The 21,370-nt window shown below is 44.6% G+C and overlaps 1 protein-coding gene across 4 annotated transcripts in view; it reads left to right on the top strand.

Annotated features, from left to right (window-relative positions):
• The first annotated feature begins 13,772 nt into the window (after positions 1-13,772).
• The window catches only part of NFIC (nuclear factor I C), a 230,693-nt gene continuing 223,095 nt past the window's right edge, over positions 13,773-21,370 (top strand). For 3 of the 4 annotated variants that reach the window (XM_077475831.1, XM_077475830.1, XM_077475828.1), the window contains exon 1: positions 19,717-20,181. In XM_077475831.1, coding sequence (XP_077331957.1) covers positions 20,152-20,181 — 30 coding nt within the window. In that variant the 5' untranslated portion in view covers positions 19,717-20,151. Of the gene's footprint in view, positions 14,263-19,716; positions 20,182-21,370 lie in introns of those variants that run through there. The other variant, XM_077475829.1, reaches the window with a different exon arrangement.

The following is a 21,370-nucleotide window of genomic DNA, read 5'->3' as shown; positions in this document are numbered from 1 at the left end:
GATTCGCACCGCACTGCAGTGCAAATCACATCCGATCTCTGTGTGATTCGAGTTCAGCCATTCGCCGCACCCGCCGCACCCGCCACACCCGCCGCAAATTCGCACGGGACCCTTTTTTTGGCCCGCAGCAGAATCGGATCGCATGGGTGTTCACACCATGCGATCCGAGTTTGCAGATCGCACTGCGATATGCGAACTGATCTGGGGGTGTCAGTAACATTTCACTGACACTCCCAGCAGTTCGCATAGGGCAGTGTGAACTGCCGCCGGGAGGCATGCGATGCGGGAACCCGCCGCGGATTCGCGGCGTTTCCGCATCGCTCCAGTGTGAACCCAGCCTAATAAGCGATCATTTTTCTGATCGCCGTATTAGTGTCACAGGTGACGCTAGTTAGGCAGGTAGGTATTTAGGTTCGCCGCAGCTTTTTATAGCGCCAGGGACCCCCATATACTACCGCATAAAGCCCCCTGATTGCCCCCTAGTTAACCCTTTCACCAGTGATCACCATATAACTGTTACAGGTGACGCTGGTTGGTTAGTTATTTTTTTATAGTTTCAGGGCACCCGCCATTTATTACCTAATAAAGGTTTAACCCCCTGATCACCCGGCGGGTGTCATTTGTGACTAATAACTGTTAGGGCAGTTAGGGTTAGCCCCCTTTAGTTCTAAGGTACCCCCCTAACCCCCCCAATAAAGGTTTAACCCCGTGATCACCCCCCGTCGCCAGTGTCACTAAGGCTGGGTTCACATTGCAGCGGTTTATGAGAACGGATGTGATTCGCACCGCACTGCAGTGCAAATCACATCCGATCTCTGTGCGATTCGAGTTCAGCCATTCGCCGCACCCGCCGCACCCGCCGCAAATTCGCACGGGACCCTTTTTTTGGCCCGCAGCAGAATCGGATCGCATGGGTGTTCACACCATGCGATCCGAGTTTGCAGATCGCACTGCGATATGCGAACTGATCTGGGGGTGTCAGTAACATTTCACTGACACTCCCAGCAGTTCGCATAGGGCAGTGTGAACTGCCGCCGGGAGGCATGCGATGCGGGAACCCGCCGCGCATTCGTGGCGTTCCCGCATCGCTCCAGTGTGAACCCAGCCTAATAAGCGATCGTTTTTCTGATCGCTGTATTAGTGTCACAGGTGACGCTAGTTAGGCAGGTAGGTATTTAGGTTCGCTGCAGCTTTTTATAGCGCCAGGGACCCCCATATACTACCGCATAAAGCCCCCTAATTGCCCCCTAGTTAACCCTTTCACCAGTGATCACCATATAACTGTTACAGGTGACACTGGTTGGTTAGTTATTTTTTTATAGTTTCAGGGCACCCGCCATTTATTACCTAGTCTCACTAGTGTACCCCTAAATTTAGGGGTGTCTACTTTCCAAAATGGGGTCATTTGGGGGGGGGTTTGTGCCATCTTGGCATTTTATGGCCTTCAAAACTGTAACGCCCTTAGAAAGCCTGAAGGCGGTGCTTGGTTTTCGGGGCCCCGTACGCGGCTAGGCTCCCAAAAAGTCCCACATATGTGGTATCCCCATACTCAGGAGAAGCAGCAGAATTTATTTTGGGGTGTCATTTCACATATGCCCATGGCATGCGTGAGCAATATATCATTTAGTGACAACTTTGTGAAAAAAAAAAAAAAAAAGTTTGTAATTTTCCCGCAACTTGTGGCAAAATATAAAATATTCCATGGACTCAACATGCCTCTCAGCAAATAGCTTGGGGTGTCTACTTTCTAAAATGGGGTCATTTGTGGGGGTTTTGTGCCATCTTGGCATTTTATGGCCTTCAAAACTGTAATAGGTAGTGAGAAGTGAACTCAAAAATTTACGCCCTTAGAAAGCCTGAAGGCGGTGCTTGGTTTTCGGGGCCCCGTACGCGGCTAGGCTCCCAAAAAGTCCCACATATGTGGTATCCCCGTACTCAGGAGAAGCAGCAGAATTTATTTTGGGGTGTCATTTCACATATGCCCATGGCATGCATGAGCAATATATCATTTAGTGACAACTTTGTTAAAAAAAAAAAAAAAAAAAAAAAGTTTGTAATTTTCCCGCAACTTGTGGCAAAATATAAAATATTCCATGAACTCAACATGCCTCTCAGCAAATAGCTTGGGGTGTCTACTTTCTAAAATGGGGTCATTTGTGGGGGTTTTGTGCCATCTTGGCATTTTATGGCCTTCAAAACTGTAATAGGTAGTGAGAAGTGAACTCAAAAATTTACGCCCTTAGAAAGCCTGAAGGCGGTGCTTGGTTTTCGGGGCCCCGTACGCGGCTAGGCTCCCAAAAAGTCCCACATATGTGGTATCCCCATACTCAGGAGAAGCAGCAGAATTTATTTTGGGGTGTCATTTCACATACGCCCATAGCATGTGTGAGCAATATATCATTTAGTGACAACTTTGTGTAAAAAAAAAAAAAAATTTTTTTTTTTGTCATTATTCAATCGCTTGAGGCAAAAAAATAAAATATTCAATGGGCTCAACATGCCTCTTATCAATTTCCTTAGGGGGTCTACTTTCCAAAATGGGGTCATTTGGGGGGGTTTTGTACTGCCCTGCCATTTTAGCACCTCAAGAAATGAGATAGGCAGTCGTAAACTAAAAGCTGCGTAAATTCCAGAAAACGTACCTTAGTTTGTAGATGTGACAACTTTTGCGCAAACCAATAAATATACAATTATTGACTTTTTTTTTACCAAAGACATGTGGCTGAATACATTTTGGCCTAAATGTATGACTAAAATTGAGTTTATTGGATTTTTCTAATAACAAAAAGTAGAAAATATCATTTTTTTTCAAAATTTGCGGTCTTTTTACGTTTATATCGCAAAAAATAAAAATCGCAGAGGCAATCAAATACCATCAAAAGAAAGCTCTATTTGTGGGAAGAAAAGGACGCAAATTTTGTTTGGGTACAACATTGCATGACCGCGCAATTACCAGTTAAAGCAGCGCAGTGCCAAAGTGTAAAAAGACCTCTGGTCATTTACCAGCAAAATGGTCCGGTCTGAAAGTGGTTAAAAAAACAGTTAAATTCCCTGAATGCTGGAATTGCTAAGGTCTAGTTTACGCTTGCTTCAAAACAAAGCTTCAGACAAGCTTTGTTAAAGGTCTCTGGATGCCAGTCAAAGACCCTGTCACTAAATAAAATGGTTAGCTTACAGTCCTGTTTACACCGTGCTTTTTCTTGGTGCTTTGATGAGGCTTCCATGAGGCTTTGGTGGGGCTTTGGTGAGGCTTCAATCGAGCTTTGCCATAGACTTCTATGGAGGCTTTGAAGACGCTTTGAAGCACCACTAAAGCTACATGGAGGGGTATCATTTTTGAAGCGAAGCGGAAGCAAAGCAAAGCAAAAGCAAGGTGTCAACAGGACTGTAAGCTAGCCATTTTATTTAGTGACAGGGGCTTTGACTGGTGTTCAGAGAGCTTTAACAAAGCTTGTCTGAAGCCTTGTCTTGAAGCACGTATAAACTAGCTGTTAATGTGTGTTGAAGCCGAAGCAAGTGTAAATTAGTCCTAACTGTCACATCACATTTGCTTTTCAAATCATTAAATGGCTGATCAAACGTTTAGCACCATGGTAGTTGCAACTCAAACAGAGGCTAAGATGGCAGCTTCCTTGGCTGAAAAGGATAGGAGGGTTTAGTCTCACCCTCACCATAGTGCAGAGATGTCAGTTTTTCTGAATGCTTTCTGCAAGGGCACAAAAAAACCATGGTTCTCTGTGTGCCCTGTTCACACCACAATGTGCAGATTTCTTTGCAACGTATATGCAATTTTCTGCACAGGAAAAAAAACTGACATGACATCAACATTGGCGTGAATAGGTCACATAAAATAGGTGCATAAAAACGGACAGTTCAAGCCCACCTCCATCCTGGCCCATTCATCATCCCAGTGCAATTCGCAGATGTGCAGTGAAAAACTGTCTGTAAAGCCGCAAGGCTTCACTGCAAGTTTGATGGCAGTGCCAGCATGCAAGTGCTGATTCAAAACTCAGCTCTCGTGAGGACACTGCTGGATGCCAGTATTTGTAGCTGCTGACATTTTTTGGTGGGGAGGTGTGGAACTCCAACCACTTCAGCTCCGGGAAGGTTCACCCCTCCCCCTTCATAACCAGGCCATTTTTGCAATACTGCACTGCATTGTTTTAACTGACATTGAAGTGGTCGTGTGACACTGTACCCAAATAAAATTGATGTCCCTTTTTCCCACAAATGGAGCTTCCTTTTCTTGGTATTTGATCACCTCTGCGTTTTTAATTTTTTGCGCAATAAACAAAAAAAGTCAGACAATTTTGAACAAAAAAACAATGGGGGTTATATTTTAAACGCAAATCCATTTTGCACTAGAAAGTGCAGTCGCTGTAGATCTGAGGGGAACATGCAAGGAAAATAAAAAAAACAGCATTTTAGCTTGCACATGATTGGATGATAAAATCAGAAAAGCTTTCCCTCATTTTAGATCTTCCCCTCAGGTCTACAGCGACTGCACTTCGAAGTGCACTTGTAGTGCAAAGTGAATTTCCCTTTAGTAAATCAACCGCAATATTTTTTGCTTTTGTCTATAAAACATGCCCAATAAAAAATAAATTTTTAAAATCACATTTCTATATCAATTTAAGTAAATATGTATTCTGCTATTAATTGGTTTGCGCAAAAGTTATAGCGTCTACAAACTATGGGATATATTTATGGAATTTTTATTTATTTATTTTTATTACTAGTAACATCAGCGATCAGTGGTTTTAAGCGGAACTATGACATTGCGGACACTAATGCCGCGTACACACGTAGAAGACTATCCAGCGGACTTAGTCTGGCGGACTTTCCGAACAAGCTACTTGCCCACACATGGCACTTTTTCAGAGGACTAATACGGCGTACTACGTCCGCCGGACTATCCGCCGTACTTTTGAAATGAACGGACTCGCCCACACACGCGGAGGAAAGTCCACTCATTTCGAGCGTGTCTCCAGGTAGCCGGGGCCAGCGAGTGAGGCGTCGCTGGCCCCGTCACCTGGTATGGAGTTAAAGGGGAATCCCTACACCGAAAAATCGGCGTGGGGGTCCCCTCCTAGATCCATATCAGACCCTTATCTGAGCACGCTACCCGGCCGGCCATAAAAGGGGGTGGGGACGAGCGAGCGCCCCCCCCCAGCCGTACCAGGCCGCGTGCCCTCAACATGGGGGGTGCCTTGGGGAAGGGGGGCCGCGAGGCCCCCCCACCCCAAAGCACCTTGTCCCCATGTTCATGAGGACAAGGGCCTCTTCCCAACAACCCTGGCCGTTGGTTGTCGGGGTCTGCGGGCGGGGGGCTTATCGGAATCCGTGAGCCTCCTTTAATAAGGGGGCCCCCGGATACCGGCCCCCCACCCTATGTGAATCAGTATGGGGTACAATGTACCCCTACCCATTCACCTGTGAAAAAAAGTAAAAAAAAACACAACACACAAGGGTTAAAATAGTTTATTGCACAGCTCTGGGGGTCTTCTTCCGTCTTCGGGGGTCTTCTCGCCGGACTCCTCCGCTATCTTCTGCTAGCTCTTTTACTAGCGGAGGAGCCCGGCTTTCTTCTTCGCCGCCGCCCTCTTCTTCCGACTTCCGGGGTCTTGTCCCCCTCTTCGGTGGTCTTGTTCCCCCTCTTCGGTTCTTCTTGCCGGGCCACCGTGCCTTCTTCTAGCTCTTTTACAAGCTGTCGACGTCTTCGTCTTCTGTTCTCCTCTTCTGGAGATGTTGCCTCGTCGCTGCCTCCGGTCACAATGGCAGGCACCCCCTAAAATGTGTCCAAATATAATGTGTGTCCTCAAATTAATTTCTAACCCTTCCCCACCCCCTAAAATGTGTCAAAATGTAATGAATGTCCTTAGATTAATTTCTAACCCTCCCCCACCCCCTAAAATGTGTCTAAATGTAATGTGTGTCCTTAAATTAATTAAATTAGGTTGGGGGTCCCTGGGATCCTGTTGTCTGAGTCTTTTCTCCCCTATGAGAATGAAACAAAAAGTATATTTAGCACACAGATATTTGAGTCCAGAAATAGGAATATGAAACATTGCTTAGAAGTGGTGTAGAAGTGGTGTACAATTGTCTGTTTGGGAAGAGATCCAACTTAAAGACCTGATTAAAATTCCCTTTTGACCAAACTGCAATACAGTACTTACCTTTTTTGGCCAAGTTTCGCAGATGGAGACACCTCAAGTATCCCCTGGATCCCTGTGTGGGTTACCCTAAAAAAAATTCTCTAGTGTCCCACACTAGTGCTCCTGAGTCCAGATTTGTAAACAGCTGTTGTGTCCGCTCCTTACATTACACTGAATCAAGTTTTCAATTCCTTCTAGTTTCAAAGACATCTACACAATAATATCCTAAACTTATTTTAATAAGACAAATTATCATAACGAAAATGTAAGTATAATCCTGTACCAGCTAAATGCATCGTATTTATTGGCAAAAGAATGTGATTTTACGAAGGGTATTTACGATCGATTACCCACAGACAATGTGCCCGCGAACATGAAAGTAGCCATTGCAAACTGTATAACAGTAAAGAAAAGCACATGGAGCAGCAAGTTAATTATCATAATAAGAACACATAAGTACTTACTTTTTTTGAGCACCTTCTTGATTCTTGGATACCGATCCGGCTCCCTCATTTTAAAGTCGGACCAGCACTTTCTCAATTGGTCTTTAGACCGTCGTACCCCAAAATGCTGCTCCAGAGTGGTCACAGCTGAGGACATTATTTGGTCCTTCCACAAATTGGGACGGGTGTACGCACCATTTTTGCCATCATAGTCCTCCTTCCCCAAGATGTCCACCATCTCCACCATTTCCTCAAAGGCCATGTTGGTGGCCTTCAATCTCCTCCTGGATCTGGATGTTTGGGGCTCAGGGCTTTCATCCAAGGTAGTTGCAGAATAGGCCATTTTTCTATATATACTCCCACTGCGCACCGAAGAGAGAAGGGACGCGGAATATTCATCATAAAGAACGTCAGGGGCGGGCAATGCAGGTGACGCAGACGGGGATTGACACATGCGCAGTGTATATAAAGCTAGTGAGCTGTAGCACGTACGTCCGAACGGAAGCGTCCTAAATGAAAGTAAGATTTTAACTTGGCCCATCACATTGGCCTAGACTGCTTCAAGATTGAGGCCTATATTGGGATTAGATAATGAGAGTTTAGACTGACAATAAAAGTTTACTGGCAGGGTCTTCTCGCAGGTCCAGGATTGTGGGTCAACCTGAGTGTTCCCTGGTTCCTGAAGGTTTCCTTTTAAGGTCTCGGAGCCTACCGTGCAGGGTGAAGATTGGGTTTTCATCTCTGATAAAACACTGCTGCGAGGATAAGGTAGGGAAGATTTTCTCAGGAATCTCTCCTTCCATGTATTGTGTTGTCATATCATGTCTATGTGTCACCACTTGGGGCTGTATTTAGCACTCACCATTCTGACGCTGGAAACAGCAGAAGCTCCACTCTCCAAACTCCTCTCCGTCTAAGCCAGTTCAGACCCTCAGGTAAGAGAAAGGGGGTCTGATCACTTCCTGGGCCCCCAGATTGGCGATTTTTGTCTGAATTAATGCCAGTCAGCTGCCTTTTTTCTTTCATGGAAAAAAAAAAAGTTTTATTTTGGCATACCGCAGCCGCTCACTGAGTGGAGGATTTACCCCCCGCCATGATGCCGGCACTCACAGGAGAGATTCAACTTCCTTGTTTGAAAGAGGAAGGGGGGGCGTATTCCATGCGGGGGTGGGGCTAAATGGCGTTAGACGCCGGCCACATGTGTAGGAAGTATTTGAAAGCTCTGCAAGAGAAGCTGCTGCCTAGCGGTGGAGGGACAGAGCAGAGTGGTTGCTGGTTAGGTTTGGTGACACAGGCATTTCCCTTTTGACAACATTGTACTGTATAGCTAGGATTAATAGCAGTTATTGTACTGTACTGTAGCCTAGCAAGTGAAACATTCTTTTGCTGGTACTGCCTCTGCTTTGTACTGTAAGCTATGAGTGACAAAGGGACCAGGAACTCCTCTAAGGGTTCTAAGGGGTTAACAGTATACAACAAACTAAAAACCCTTCCAAAAGAATGTCATCCTCCCCTGAGAGGTATACGGCCAGTCAGATGAGCCATCAAGGATAGAACACTTCTGTCCCTGTGTATTTCATACAAACAGTTTTTTTCTTCTACCATTTAAAAGATTATTGCTAAGATGTCTCTCCATAGTAGGACTAAACATAGCAGATTCCCATCTAGTCCTCTGGGCCTTTTTGTTGAGGTGCAGGAGGCTGGGGATCAAGTAGATCTTCCCAAATATTACAAGATACTTATCTTTCCTCTTCGGAGGATCCTAACAGGGAGGGAGTAGCCGCACAAGTCAGGTGTTTGTCTACTCCCTTGCTTAACCCTTTTGTTGCCCGCAGCACAGGCTCTTGAGGTATCTACCTCTAATAAGGTTCATTTAAAACCTCCCCCACCTGAGGATGTTTTTTCCTATTCATGCATAGCTATGTATTCTGAATGGGAACATTTCTATGAAGAAATGGGGGGGTTCCAGCTATTAATGCTGCAGTCACCTCAGTGAGCAGAGTCTCACATGTCCAGTGGATAATGCACTGATGTTAAAGGATCCAGCAAGTTAAGGTTGGATTTTCCTTCTAAAGATAGGATGTCTTTTGCAGTTCTTGCTACAATTGGAGTAGCTCAGTTAATTAACCCTTTAATGTCTGCTCCACTATTTTGGTGGAGCACATTTTGAGTCACACCAATGCATTGGAAAATGTGGACTCCAAGGGGTTAAGGAACACGTGTGAGATACCTGAAAATTCTGCCTGATCAGCAGGCCCGGCAGGGGGCTGCTGTATTTGATGCACTGTGTCTCACAGATGCTATGAAGGACTCGATCGTTTAAGCCTTATGTCTTATACTTGGACTAGTGCATTCTTGCAGAGGTCCGTGGCTGAAATATTGATCAGCCGAAGCACCAGGTGAAAACCCTTAGCCAGTCTGTGTCCCTTCCTGGGGTACGACTATTTAGAGTGGATAAGTACATCCAAAAGGGGGGTAAAGCTCTCTTTACCAGTAAAAGGAGGTTCAAACAGTTCTCCTTTAATCGTGCAGCCTCTCCTATGCCTGGGGCATCTGCCCTTAGGCAGTCTCGACGGTCTCAATCGTTAGTTTCAGGAGAAAGTTCCCAAGGGCAGCACCAGGATCTTGGGGGCAGAAGGCCCATAAAGCAGAATGCTAAGGCCTTCTCATGAAAGAGCGCCCCCACTTGTTTGGGTGAGGGGAAAGGTCCTGCGATTCTCAAAGTCTGGAAGGAACAAGGTTAAGAGCAGAGGGATTTCTGTGATTTTTTTTTCTCTAGGTTATATCTAAAATTTTAAGAGCCCGGATGGCTCAGTCGGCTTTCGATCTGAGGTTCCGGGGTTCGGGTCCTGTTTGGGTGCTGCCTATGGGGTCCTTGGGGCTGCTGATGTGGAAGTCTTTATGCAAGAGTGTCCGTCTCCTCAGAGAATGCTCTTAAGGTTCAAAAAAAAAAAGAGATGTCTCTCTTTCTGGCCTCTGGATCAGCTGTTATCCCAGTCGGTGATATCAGAGATTCCCTTAGTGGAACAGGTTTTTTTTGGCTTAAACCTTTTAAGGTCCCAGAGCCAAACAGAGAGGTAAGAGCCATTCTAGATCTTGGCGATCTGAATCGACACTTAAACATCCGATCCTTTCATAATTCGATTGGCTGTGTCCATCCTGCAAGGAGGGGAGTTGCATATCTCCATGTGCCATAGTTTCCCGCTTACCAGAAATCTCTGCGGTTTGAAATATAAAATTATTTTTTTCAGTTGTGGACTGCCAATAATTGGAAAATCCTGTTTAAACTGTGATCAGCTGTGAATGAACACAGCTGGTCACATGGTAAAGAGCAGCTGTGATGGACTCTTTACCCTGATCTCTGATTAGCTGTGTCCTAAGGACACAGCAGTCACAGGTGCCTACTGATGTGCGCCACAGGGGGGTATACGGGAAGCGCAATCACAGGGTGACGTCAATAGATGCCCTCCCGGAAATGTTAGACTGCACTGTAGCCATCATTCGGCTATAGCGCGGTCAGTAAAAGGGTTAAATAGCACAGTGCTAAATAAAATAAAAATGCTTTGGCCATATAGGGGGGTAAAATCTTCACGAGGTCAAGTGGTTGAGAACAATTTTTTTCAGTTTAAAGAAGATCCCTGATATCAACATCATCGAGTATGTCTTGGATTACATGAAGAGACAGAAGGATTTGAGGCAGCCTACATTCACAGAAGATACATGGTTGGTTCTCCAAGATGTTTGGAACAACCTACCTGCTGAGTTCCTTTAAAAACTGTGTGCAACTGTACCTAGAAGAATTGATGGTGGTTTGAAGGCAAAGGGTGGACACACCAAATATTGATTTGATTTGGATAACTCTTCTGTTCATTTACATTCTATTTTGTTAATTGATTAAAAGAAACTATTAAGAGCCCTTTCACACTATAGCGTGGGCCACGCTAGCTTTACAATAGTTTTAGCGCTGCTTTTTGGCCTCTAGCGAGGCGTTTTTTAGCCCCGCTATTGGCCGAGGAAAGGGCTAAAGACACCTGCAAAATGCCGCTGTCAAAGTGCTTTGCAGATGCTTTGGCAGTATTGCCCATTGATCTCTATGGCAAGGGTGGTGGGGGAGCGGTGTATAAATGCTCCTCCACTTCCCCAAAGACGCTGCTTTTTTTGGCCCTGCAAGCGCACCGCCTCAGTGTGAACTGTGAACGTACTTCGGGCTCGAGAGACGCTTTTCAGGCGCTATTTTTAGCGATAAAAGGCCTGAAAAGCCAGTGAAAGGGGTCTATCACTTCTATTTCTGAAAGCATTCTTAATGGACGACAGATCATCCAATTTTTTTTTGCATGCTACTCACATATCAAAAATGGATAGGTTAGTAAAATTGCGAAAATTCTATTACAACAGAATAAAAAAAATCGCAAGTGATGTCATCTCTTGTAGTGTATTTCTATTGTATTTTGGGATGACAACTGTATCGATGAAATGAAAATCGTACGATCTGGTATCATACAAGAATTTTTTCGTGTTTGTCCGAACTGATAATATCGTGGAAGTGTTGTGATTGGCTTTCGAAGTCCCTGTACTAACGATCCGATTATAGTACGATCACTTTAAAAGTGGTATTTTTTATCCGATTTTCAGATCTTGTGTACGGGCCGTTAGGGTCAGTTCACACCACATGCAGTTCAATGCGGTTTTTTTTTCTGCATCAGAAATGCATGAAAAGTAGGTTATATGGTTTTCAATGGCATAGTTCACACCAGTGCGTTCCAGTTCCAGAAAAGAAAAGAGAACATGCTGCATTTTTCTTGCACTGGAATGTACTGGAACACTGTAAATGCATAAAAAAAAAAGTATGTCCTTATTTAAGGTTAAGAAAAAAGAGGGGGGGGGGGGGAATGCACTGGATTGCATTAAAAACTTGTCAAAAACGCTTGTAGCACTGACCCCCGAAAGAGCGGCTGGTTTTGTTGGGCTTACCGTTACCTTCTCTACCTCGTGCTCGTCTAGGGGTTTCCCGAGGCCCAATAAACTGTAGAGACCAACACTTGAATCCCTTTAGGAATTTTTATTTGCAAAACGTTGAACAGAACACAGTCTCCCAGTAGGGAATAGAGGGTATGAGTAGTAAAGCTCAGGTACTCTTGGAACTGCTGACACTTGAAATGTCTCTCTCTAGGTTATACAGGGAATAGCCATTCGCAACTGGATATTTCAACTATCGGATAAATCTCTTTTTGGTGAATTTAGCAACCGACGGGTGATTTAAGTATAGCAAAGTCTCTGCCACAGACTTGATTGTACTTGATTGAACTTTAGAATAGAACAGAAAGTCTCTCACAGAAACTTAGTTGTAACTGAAAAATAGAATTAGGAACTCTCTTACGGTACCAGTATCTTGCAGCTGATCCAGCGATACTATAAGAATGTGGATTCACTTGGTGTCCTTTCAGCTTAGCTTCCAGGCTCTTACCGAGCAGCCAGCCTTGTGCGTGGCCCTCTTCTGAAGAATCCTCCCCTGGTTGCGTTTTTAGTTGCTGGGCCTCTCCAAACCTGAGACGGCACCAGACCACCTTGGAACCCTCCTTCCAGTTACTGTGCCTCGGGCTAGCCAGCCCCGAGACTTGGAAAGGGGTGGATCCGCACCCCAGGCCATGAGGGCCTCTGGGGGCTGTTCAGGAGGACCAGGGCCAGGGAGTCAGAACATACTTCTGGACCGGAACCTCAAATCACGTGACCGCAGCACCTTCAGTACCCACTCCCGGAATACACAGCGAGACAACGCACCCACTGATTGGCTCCGGGAGAGAGATTGGTATTCAATACGTCCAACCAGACTGCGTTCCAATGCCTGCCAAAGGTGACACCTACACCCATGACCAGGCAGAACACAATACAGTCCAGCCAAACTGATGCTGAGACCATAATTTACTGAAATTAACCCTAAAACCCAACTACCATCTTAGGAAAAACTAAATTTACAAAAACATAGCGCTTCAGGAGCTCGGCGCTACACGCATATGCAGAAAAGCATCTGGAACGCATCCGAACTGTGTTTCTATGGTGGAAACTGGCCCTAAAGCCTTTGCACAGTAATATATATATATATATATATATATATATATATATATATAAATATATATATATATATACATACACACACAAATGTATTTTCATTTTCTCCATAAGCTCACCCCCCACAGTTATTACCTTTTACTCCACTCTACTCTCCCTTCTAGATTGTAAGCTAGGGCCCTCCGATCCCTCCTGTATTGATTTGTATCTCAAATGTACTGTCTGCCCTTATGTTGTAAAGCGCTGCGTAAACTATATAAATTGTGTATTATAATAATAATAATAACTGTTGGCATTATATAAATCCTGTATAATAATAATAATAATTTATATCTATATATCTATCTATCTATCTATCTATCTATCTATCTATCTATCTATCTATATATATATATATATATATATATAGTAAGCTTTGGCTTTAGACCCCTTTCACACTGGGGCTGCCCGAGTGTTAGCACTAAATCGTCGCTCGTTTTAGCGGTGCTTTTCGACTGGTAGCAGAGCGCTATTAACCCCTGCTAGCGGGCAAAGGTTTAAAAGCACCCGTGTTATGGCGCTTTGGAAGCGCTGCCCATTCATTGCAATGAGCAGGGGCGTTATGGGAGCGTTCCCAAACTGCTCCAAAGAAGCCATTTGCAGGACTTCTTCTAACGTCCCACAAGCGCACCACCCCAGTGTGTGAAAGCACTCGGGCTTTCATGTTTCGGGTGGCATTTTGCAGGCGCTATCTCTAGCGCTAAAATGCACGAAATTGAGTGTGAAAGCGGTCTTAAAGCTTTTAGGAAATATTACTATTCAGGTTCACTTTTCCTTTATAACTCTCAGGATCTTTGACTGAAAAAGAAGCTTCCATTAAAACGGAGGCAGGGATGTGAGAGCAGACAAGGAAAGAGAAGGTTAATTGTGAGGTGGGTGAAGGCGGGAAGAGCAAGCAGAGCTCCTCCCTCACCCTTGCAGATGCCAGGGGGCACACGCCAGATGGGTACAGATATCATTGTGTAAAGAGAGGAGGGGACATGTAGAGGAGGAGGAGGGGAATAGCAGAGTGTCGGTGAGGGAGGGAAATGGATGAGGTGACGAGGGGTCACACTAAATACGGATATGAACTTAAAGACACCGAAATACAGTCACCGAGTACGCCGTATGAGCGGCCGGTGAACACATAACGCATGTAGCCGTATATAAGTACTGACATGTTTATTACATTCGTATGAGGAAGTAAAAGGGCTGCAGAAGCAGCTGAGGCGATGTGGTGTGTGAGGCGATGCTGGGGTGTGTGCGGGCAGAGCCTGTCATTATTTTAGGGTGCTCCTTTATTCCCAACTCCCTCTCCCCTCCCTCCGGCCCAGTAATTCCCCAGTTGGAGCAGCGGGGAGGGCAGTAGAGGATCTCACAGTACTATGTTACTCAGCATTTCATTGCCAGCACTGGGGAGAGCAGACAGGGGCACTGACACCCGCCTCTCATACAAAGGAGCTCTGATGGCCAGCTCATCACCTCCCTTCCCCGGACCTACTACGAGCCTCTGTCGCAGCCCGGATCATGCCCGCTTTGTAGTGAACGAGGTGTGAGTGTGGTGAGGACGCCGGATCATGGTAGGTGACGGGTCGTCTTATGGCTACAATGGGTGGGGTATCCGCCGGCCCTTTTCCTGGGCGATGCAGGCTAAGGAAAGGCCCTTATATAATACCGCCGTGACCCCCTTTCACCCCGGCATGTCTGGCTTTAGCAGAGGTGGGGGGGGGGAGGGAGGGGAATTTAGGACAAGGGGTGGGGAGAGATGGCTTTAACAAACGAGAATTTGGAGTTGGTTAAAAATGGCCGCGTAGGAAGGGGAGGACCCAGAGCGGACATCGGGATGAAGTTGGAAGTGAAGCGGGCAGAGAGAGGGAGAGGGGCACGCCTGACTCACTGCTGTCCCACATACATGGAGCCCGGCCACCTCCCTGGCACAGCTCTGCACCACTCAGCAAACTTCACGGGAAGTTACCTACCCTCGTCATAGGGCTCAGCTCTGCCCTAAAAGTGCCATTGCTATTCCTAGGACGTCCAGGCCAGGCGCTCTACCTGTTCACCTGTCAGGAGACAAATTCATTACGACTGGGCACCAAACTCGGCTTTAACCGATTGCCGTCCGCGCTATGCCAGTTTTATTGCTACAGGGTGGCAGCTGTCCGTCAGGTCATGTGTGTGTACATATATACCGTGTATATATATATATATATATATACCTGATCCCGCGCTTCCAGGTGGGGGGGGGTGCGGCGAGTGTTAGGCAGAGAGACAAATCTGTCTGCCATGTAAACAAGACAAATCGCTGTTCTGAGAGGAGGAAAGGGATGGAGTTTGTGTCCCTGCGAAGCACGGAATAAATTCCCTCTCTTTCCCCTAGCAAAAGCACCTCAAAGTAAAGTAAAACACAGGCTAGGCACACATTTAATCCTTTCATCACCCCTGATAGTAACTCCTTCCCGGCCAGTGAAAAATTGTCAGAATGTCCGCCGCAATATCACAGTCCTGCTATAAGTCACTGATCGCCGCCATTACTAGTAAAAAAAACATCCTATAGTTTGTAGATGCTATCATTTTTGCGCAAATCCCTTCCTGGCCGGTGTCGTTAGTACAGTGACAGTGCATATTGTTAGCACTATCTCTGTATTAGTGTTACTGGTCCCCAAAAATTGTCAGAATGTCCACTGCAATATCACAGTCCCACTATAAGTCACTGATCGCCACCATTATTAGTAAAACGAGAAAACATCCCATAGTTTGTAGACGCTATAACTTTTGCGCAAAACCCCTTCCTGGACAGTGTCATTAGTACAGTGACAGTGCATATTGTTAGCAGTAATCCCTGTTACTGGTTCCCCAAAATTGTCAGAATGTCTGCTGCAATATCACATAGTTACATGAGTGAGTGTCTACAATTGACCCTATCCCTGTACATTGCACACTCACATCAGTCCCTACCCTCAAAGTGCCCACAATCCAAGGTCCCCATTCATATACTAGGGCCAGTTTTTTGGTTTGTGGGGGGAAGCTGGGGTACCTGGAGGAAGGCCACGCAGGCACAGTGAGAACATGCAAACTCCAGGCAGGTAGTGTCGTGGTTGGGATTTGAACCAGTGACCCTTTTTACTGCTAGGTAAGAGTGCTAACCACTACACCACTGCCACCCACTACAGTCCTACTATAAGTCACTGATCACCACTATTACTAGTAAAAAAAATCCTATAGTTTGTAGACACTATAACTTTTGCGCAAATCCTTTTTGCAGCCAGTGTCTTTAGTACCGTGACAGTGCATATTGTTATTATTATTAGTATTAGCGTCACTGGTTCCCAAAAAGTGTCAGAATGTCCACCCGCAATATTACAGTCCCGCTATAAGTCGCTGATCGCTGCCATTACTAGTAAAAAATATAAAAAATCCCATCATTTGTAGACGCTATAACTTTTGCACAAACCAATCAATATACATTTAGACCCTTTTCACACTGGGGAGGTTTTCAGGTTCTTTAGTGCTAGAAATGGCCTCTGCAAAGCACCTGAAAACCAGCTCCCATTCATTGCAGTGTGTCTTTTCACACTGGGGCGGTGCGTTTGCGGGACTTTAGGAAAAGTCCTGCAAGCAGCTTCTTTGGGGCGGGATGGGAGCATTGTATTTCGCACTCCTATAACGCCCTGCCCATTGGGGTTAAAAGTGCCCCGCTAGTGGCCGAAAAGGGACACAAAAGCGCAACTTAAACAGTGCTAAAATGCCACTAAAACGAGCAGCGCTTTAGCGCTAATGGCTGGCGCTTTCAGTGTGAAAGCGGTCTTATTGGGATTATGTTTCCCAAAAATATGTAGCAGAATACATATTGGCCTAAATTTATGAAGAAATTCGATTTTTTGTTTTATAGCAGAAAGTAAAAAAATATTTTGAATTTTTTTTCAAAATTGTCGAGTCTCTTTTTGTTTATAGTGAAGGATCACTAAGAAGCTGCCTTTCTGTCCTTATGGAATCACTCCCTATGACACTAAGGCAGCGAGATGTCACTCTTATCGCTAGCGATCGAGATTCAGCAGCCCTGTGCCCTGTTCACATCATACAAGTGCGCTGGGGAAAAATGCAGGCATGCAGCACAACACACAAAAAGGTGTATTAAAGCAACACACCTATCAAAATACAAAGAAAAAGATGTTAGTATTTTTACTCCTGAAAATACACGTTGAATGATGAGTTGTTTTGCTTTACATAGTTCAGTTTGGAGGACGTGCTATCAGGAGATGGAATGGTACCCTCAGCATTCTGCTTCCTCTTCTTTGTCCAGTCACAGGCTAGGGCAGGTTGGTGACAAAGATCAAGCTAGTGGCCTTACTGTGCTGACTGGCAGGCTAGCTAGATCAAAAGACTGGTAGAATGCAGGTACAACATTTCGGGGGAGATTTACTAAAACTGGAGAGTGCAAAATCTGGTTCAGCTCTGCAAAGAAACCAATCAGCTTTCAGCTTACAGGCATACACCACTTTTAAGTACACAATGGGGTTTATTTAGTAAAGCTATAAACTGCAAATCAGGCTCACTTCTGCATAGAAACCAATGAGCTTTTAACCCCAGCTTGTTCAATTAAGCTTTGGTAATAAAACCTGGAAGCTCATTGGTTTCTATGCAGAAGTGAGCCTGATTTTGCACTTTCCAGCTTTAGTAAATAAACCCCATTGTGTACTTTAAAGTGGGGTATGCCTGTATATTTTTAAAGCCTAATTGAAGAAGCTGAAGTTAGAAGCTGATTAGCTACCATACACAGCGGCACCAGATTCTGAGTGCTCCTGTTTTAGTAAATCAACCCCTGCATGTATTTGAATTTCCACTGATAGTCTAGAGCAGGGGTCTCCAAACTGCGGCCCTTTCCTTTATTTTATGCGGCCCTTGGGGCACTATTCCTTCCATTGAAGCCAAAGACGGAGCACTATTCATCCCACTGACACCAACAAAGGGGTACAATTCCTCCCACTGACACCAGAGATGGGGAACTTATTCTGTCACTGACACCAATGATATTATTTTTTTACTCCCACTCATCACCAAGCCTATGGCCCTGTTTACTGCCAACAATGCCAGGGCATTTTCTCCTCTCACTGGCCACATTCCAAGCCCTATAGTTTGAAGGGCAGTAAACTGGCTCTCTGTTTCGAAAGTTTGGAGACCCGTGATCTAGAGCAATGGTGGTCAACTTCCTCCTGATGTCACCAAAGGGTAACGTAATATTCAGCGACATTTATAATACTACAGACAACTTTCAGAGAGTGCAGACATGCAACAGGAGAGGGTCGCTCATTCATACTCCCCGTAGCCCCCTTAAAAACCACTTAGGCGGCATTTGATATTTTTCAAATTAAGATTCTTTATTAAAGAGATAAAAACATAAAAAATAGGGATGACCAACAAAACTAAGGAGGATGGTGTAAAAGAAATTGAACAAGCTATTTAAAGCAGAACTGAACCAATAAAAAAACTGCAAGCAGGCTGCTCTTTATTGCAGTAGAGACATGCTACGTCTCGTCTGTAATAACAAACACTTACATGCCTTTTCGCAGTCCTCTATTGAATGAGCTGCGCATCCACAGATCAATGTGCAGTACTGGCATGCCACGGCTGTGCCTGAATAGCAGACTCCTATGCACATGCCAACCAAAAACCCAGTACCCAAACGTAGCCACAGAGAAAAGATGATAACGAGCCGGTGGGGGATTTAATATCTGTATCCAGGTGCGGACAGACAACTCATGGGGCCCCCGGGCAATAGGAGATTATGGGGCCACACAGTATACACACACAGTATACAGTCACACAGTATACACAGACATGTTTCTATTGGCTGAGAAGGTACTGGAGAGGTGGGGCAGCTATAATCTCAGGATCTTTAGACCAGAAGGATGTCGGTAAGGGACATTTCAGAGACAGATGTAAAAAAAAACACAGATTTTTACATACTGTCCCTGGTTTTACTGGGTCTGGTAACCCTGATGGGGCCCCCTAGTGGACTGGGGCCCTCGGGCAGTGCCCGAGTAGCCAAATGGTCAGTCCGCCCCTGTCTGTATCCCTGAAATGAGGAGGTGAGTGTTTCTGGGAGTATAGTTCTGCTTTAACTAATAAAACCCAATGTCGAGTATTTTTCTTTCACCGACCTGAGTAAGCACCTGGGCAAGGAAAACAGATCGCTATCTGTAGGGACCACACAATAAGTACCAAAGGACCATATTGGGCATCAGGGGTATAGCGTTTCACTTTGAGCAAGATTAAAGTAAGTTCATTGGATTAGTGTTCGATTAATTAGATTTGGTAATCAATTCTTACAAAGACACAAAAAGTGCACTTATCCATTCTGATTCCCCGGCCCCAAATATATACACGACTTCGGCCTGCTGCGGCGTTTACATCCTGCGGTGAAATGTCTATGCTGCCCCTCAGCACCTTACATCCTGCGCATTTAAAGTCTATAGGGTCAACTGCTCAGGACATAAACTCTGCTGTGGGCTGCAAGATGTAGAGTAATATAAATGTGGGTTAGACAAGGGTGGGTTATTTTTGGTCTAAGAGAGATTGGGGGGGGGGGGGGGGGGGATTATTTAGCATGGGTTTCTGATTTCTGTGAAAGCACATTTATTTTCTGGTTTATCAAACCAAATGCATTCTTAAACGCATAGAGGTAGAATCTTGGAATCCTGAGAAAAAGGATTACTTTGCATCCTCCAATAAACATTTCCTATCAGCACTTTGCACGAGCCCGGTTTTCTTTTGGATCTTGTGGCACCTTGGGCGTAATATTGTGACACATAAGTGTGTCCCAGCTCATTGCTTAACCAGCCCTTAAGCAGAGAGTTCAAATACTGCAATAAGAAGAATAGCTTCGCACCTCTCACCCATCGTGGCATCTTCTTCTATGTACGGTTCCTGCATCTTTAAAGGGATGTCATTTTTATATCAGTATTTTTTTTTTTTTTAGTACTGCAGGATGGGCTTGATGTAGAGCGTCACCCCTTTCCTCCTCCCTCCCCCCTCCTCCTTCCCACACATACACACTCACTCTCTCTCTCTCTCTCTCTTTTATGTCTTTTTTTTATGCTATCGTTCCTCTGCTCATTTTCCTAAAGGAGCACAATTCACAAGTTGCCTTCTATCTCCTTGTCGGGAAGCCTGCATTTTGGGTTGGGGGGGTTAAAGGAGGTAACCAGTTTTATTTTATTTTTACGCAAGACCTCCTCTCTCTATCCCAGTTTGGAATTCCCAAAACAAGCTTTATCGATTTTTTTTATTTTTGTATTTTTATTTTTTATTTTTTTTAATGTGTATTTTGCAGGATTATTTTTATTTTTTGGGGGGGAGACAGAAAGTTGGATGTGGGATCTTACAAGGAGAAGAGAACGTACAGCAGCTGCCTTTGATTCAGTAACTTTGTGTATATAGCAGTGGAATATACAAGGATACCCTGTACAGTCATGTATGCATCACCTTTATGTCTGACCCAGGTAAAGTCACTTAAATCCCATGCTTCTGACTTTAAGCCTATACAGCTATTGATTCACACCCTGCTTGTTTCTCTTCGCTGCATTCTAGAGGCTCATCCTATGCAGCTCTGTTTGCATTATTTTTTAAAGTCCTTTCTTTTTTTCACTGCAGTTTTCAAAGGTTCTTATTAGTTAGCCGATCACAGCAGAAAAACAAAGGGTGCATGTTTATATCTAACAAGGAAGAGCGGATGTCACGTTTGGCAATGTGGGGCATTTCTGGGTGCGGTAGAAATAGGGGAAAGACGAGCATAAGTTTCGAAGGCTGTAATTAATATAGTCAAAAGGCCACCACTTTATAAAATATATTTACATTATTTTGTAAAATAAGGTTTGTAATGTGTTTGTCTTAACAACTAAAGAAACATTTCTGAAAAAAAAAACTTCCAGGAATGTGTTACAGGCCATTCTTTTCCGACTAAAAAAAAAAAAACTGGTCACGTGTGTAAGCCACCCCTCCCCACACCCTCTCGCCCGCTCTTTTCTAGAACGTATACAATTTTATTATAATTTTATAACATATGTTTTACTTTACTGATATATATATATATATATGTATGTGTGTTTATATTTATATTGTACTTTCAATAGACCTAGGGTAGGTGACGGACATGTTAGAAGATAGTTTATAAGTACACCTACCATAATAGAACAATACCAAGTTAACCTTTGCTTATACCTTACATATAAAAGGTCTTAAATTTGCTCTTATAGTTATGGGGGGGATTTTGCCCATGGGGTCCCAGCTACCCCGTATACATCCTCTATCACACTTCCAGCCACACAAGCCGATAATCAAGTTAACTAATGAAAAGCAGAAACTAGGGACCTTTTTTTTTTTTTTTTTTGCAGGTTTGGCAGTTTTTGGGTTAAGATACCAAGTGGAGGGAAGGCCTGAATTTTTTTTCCCAGTGACCTTGGCCTTTAATGACAGTGTTCTCCACCAAGATCAGAAAGTAACTGTTAGTTCTCTGAGAAGAGATTGTTGCACCTGCTGCCTATAGGTGCCGGATAGCCATGCACATAGGAAGAAATAGGGATGTCTGGACAGAAAAAAAGGCTCTACTTGAATGCTCCAGCATGAGATGTGCAGGATATAACCGAGAAGGATCACAGTGTGAATTGAATGGCTTGCAATTAGCAGTGTTAC

The sequence above is a fragment of the Lithobates pipiens genome, unplaced genomic scaffold, assembly GCF_037356315.1.
Source record: "Lithobates pipiens isolate NorthernLeopardFrog02 unplaced genomic scaffold, aLitPip1_a1.2 Scaffold_13, whole genome shotgun sequence".
Taxonomy (NCBI): domain Eukaryota; kingdom Metazoa; phylum Chordata; class Amphibia; order Anura; family Ranidae; genus Lithobates; species Lithobates pipiens.
This window is presented reverse-complemented; position numbering and strand designations above follow the sequence as displayed.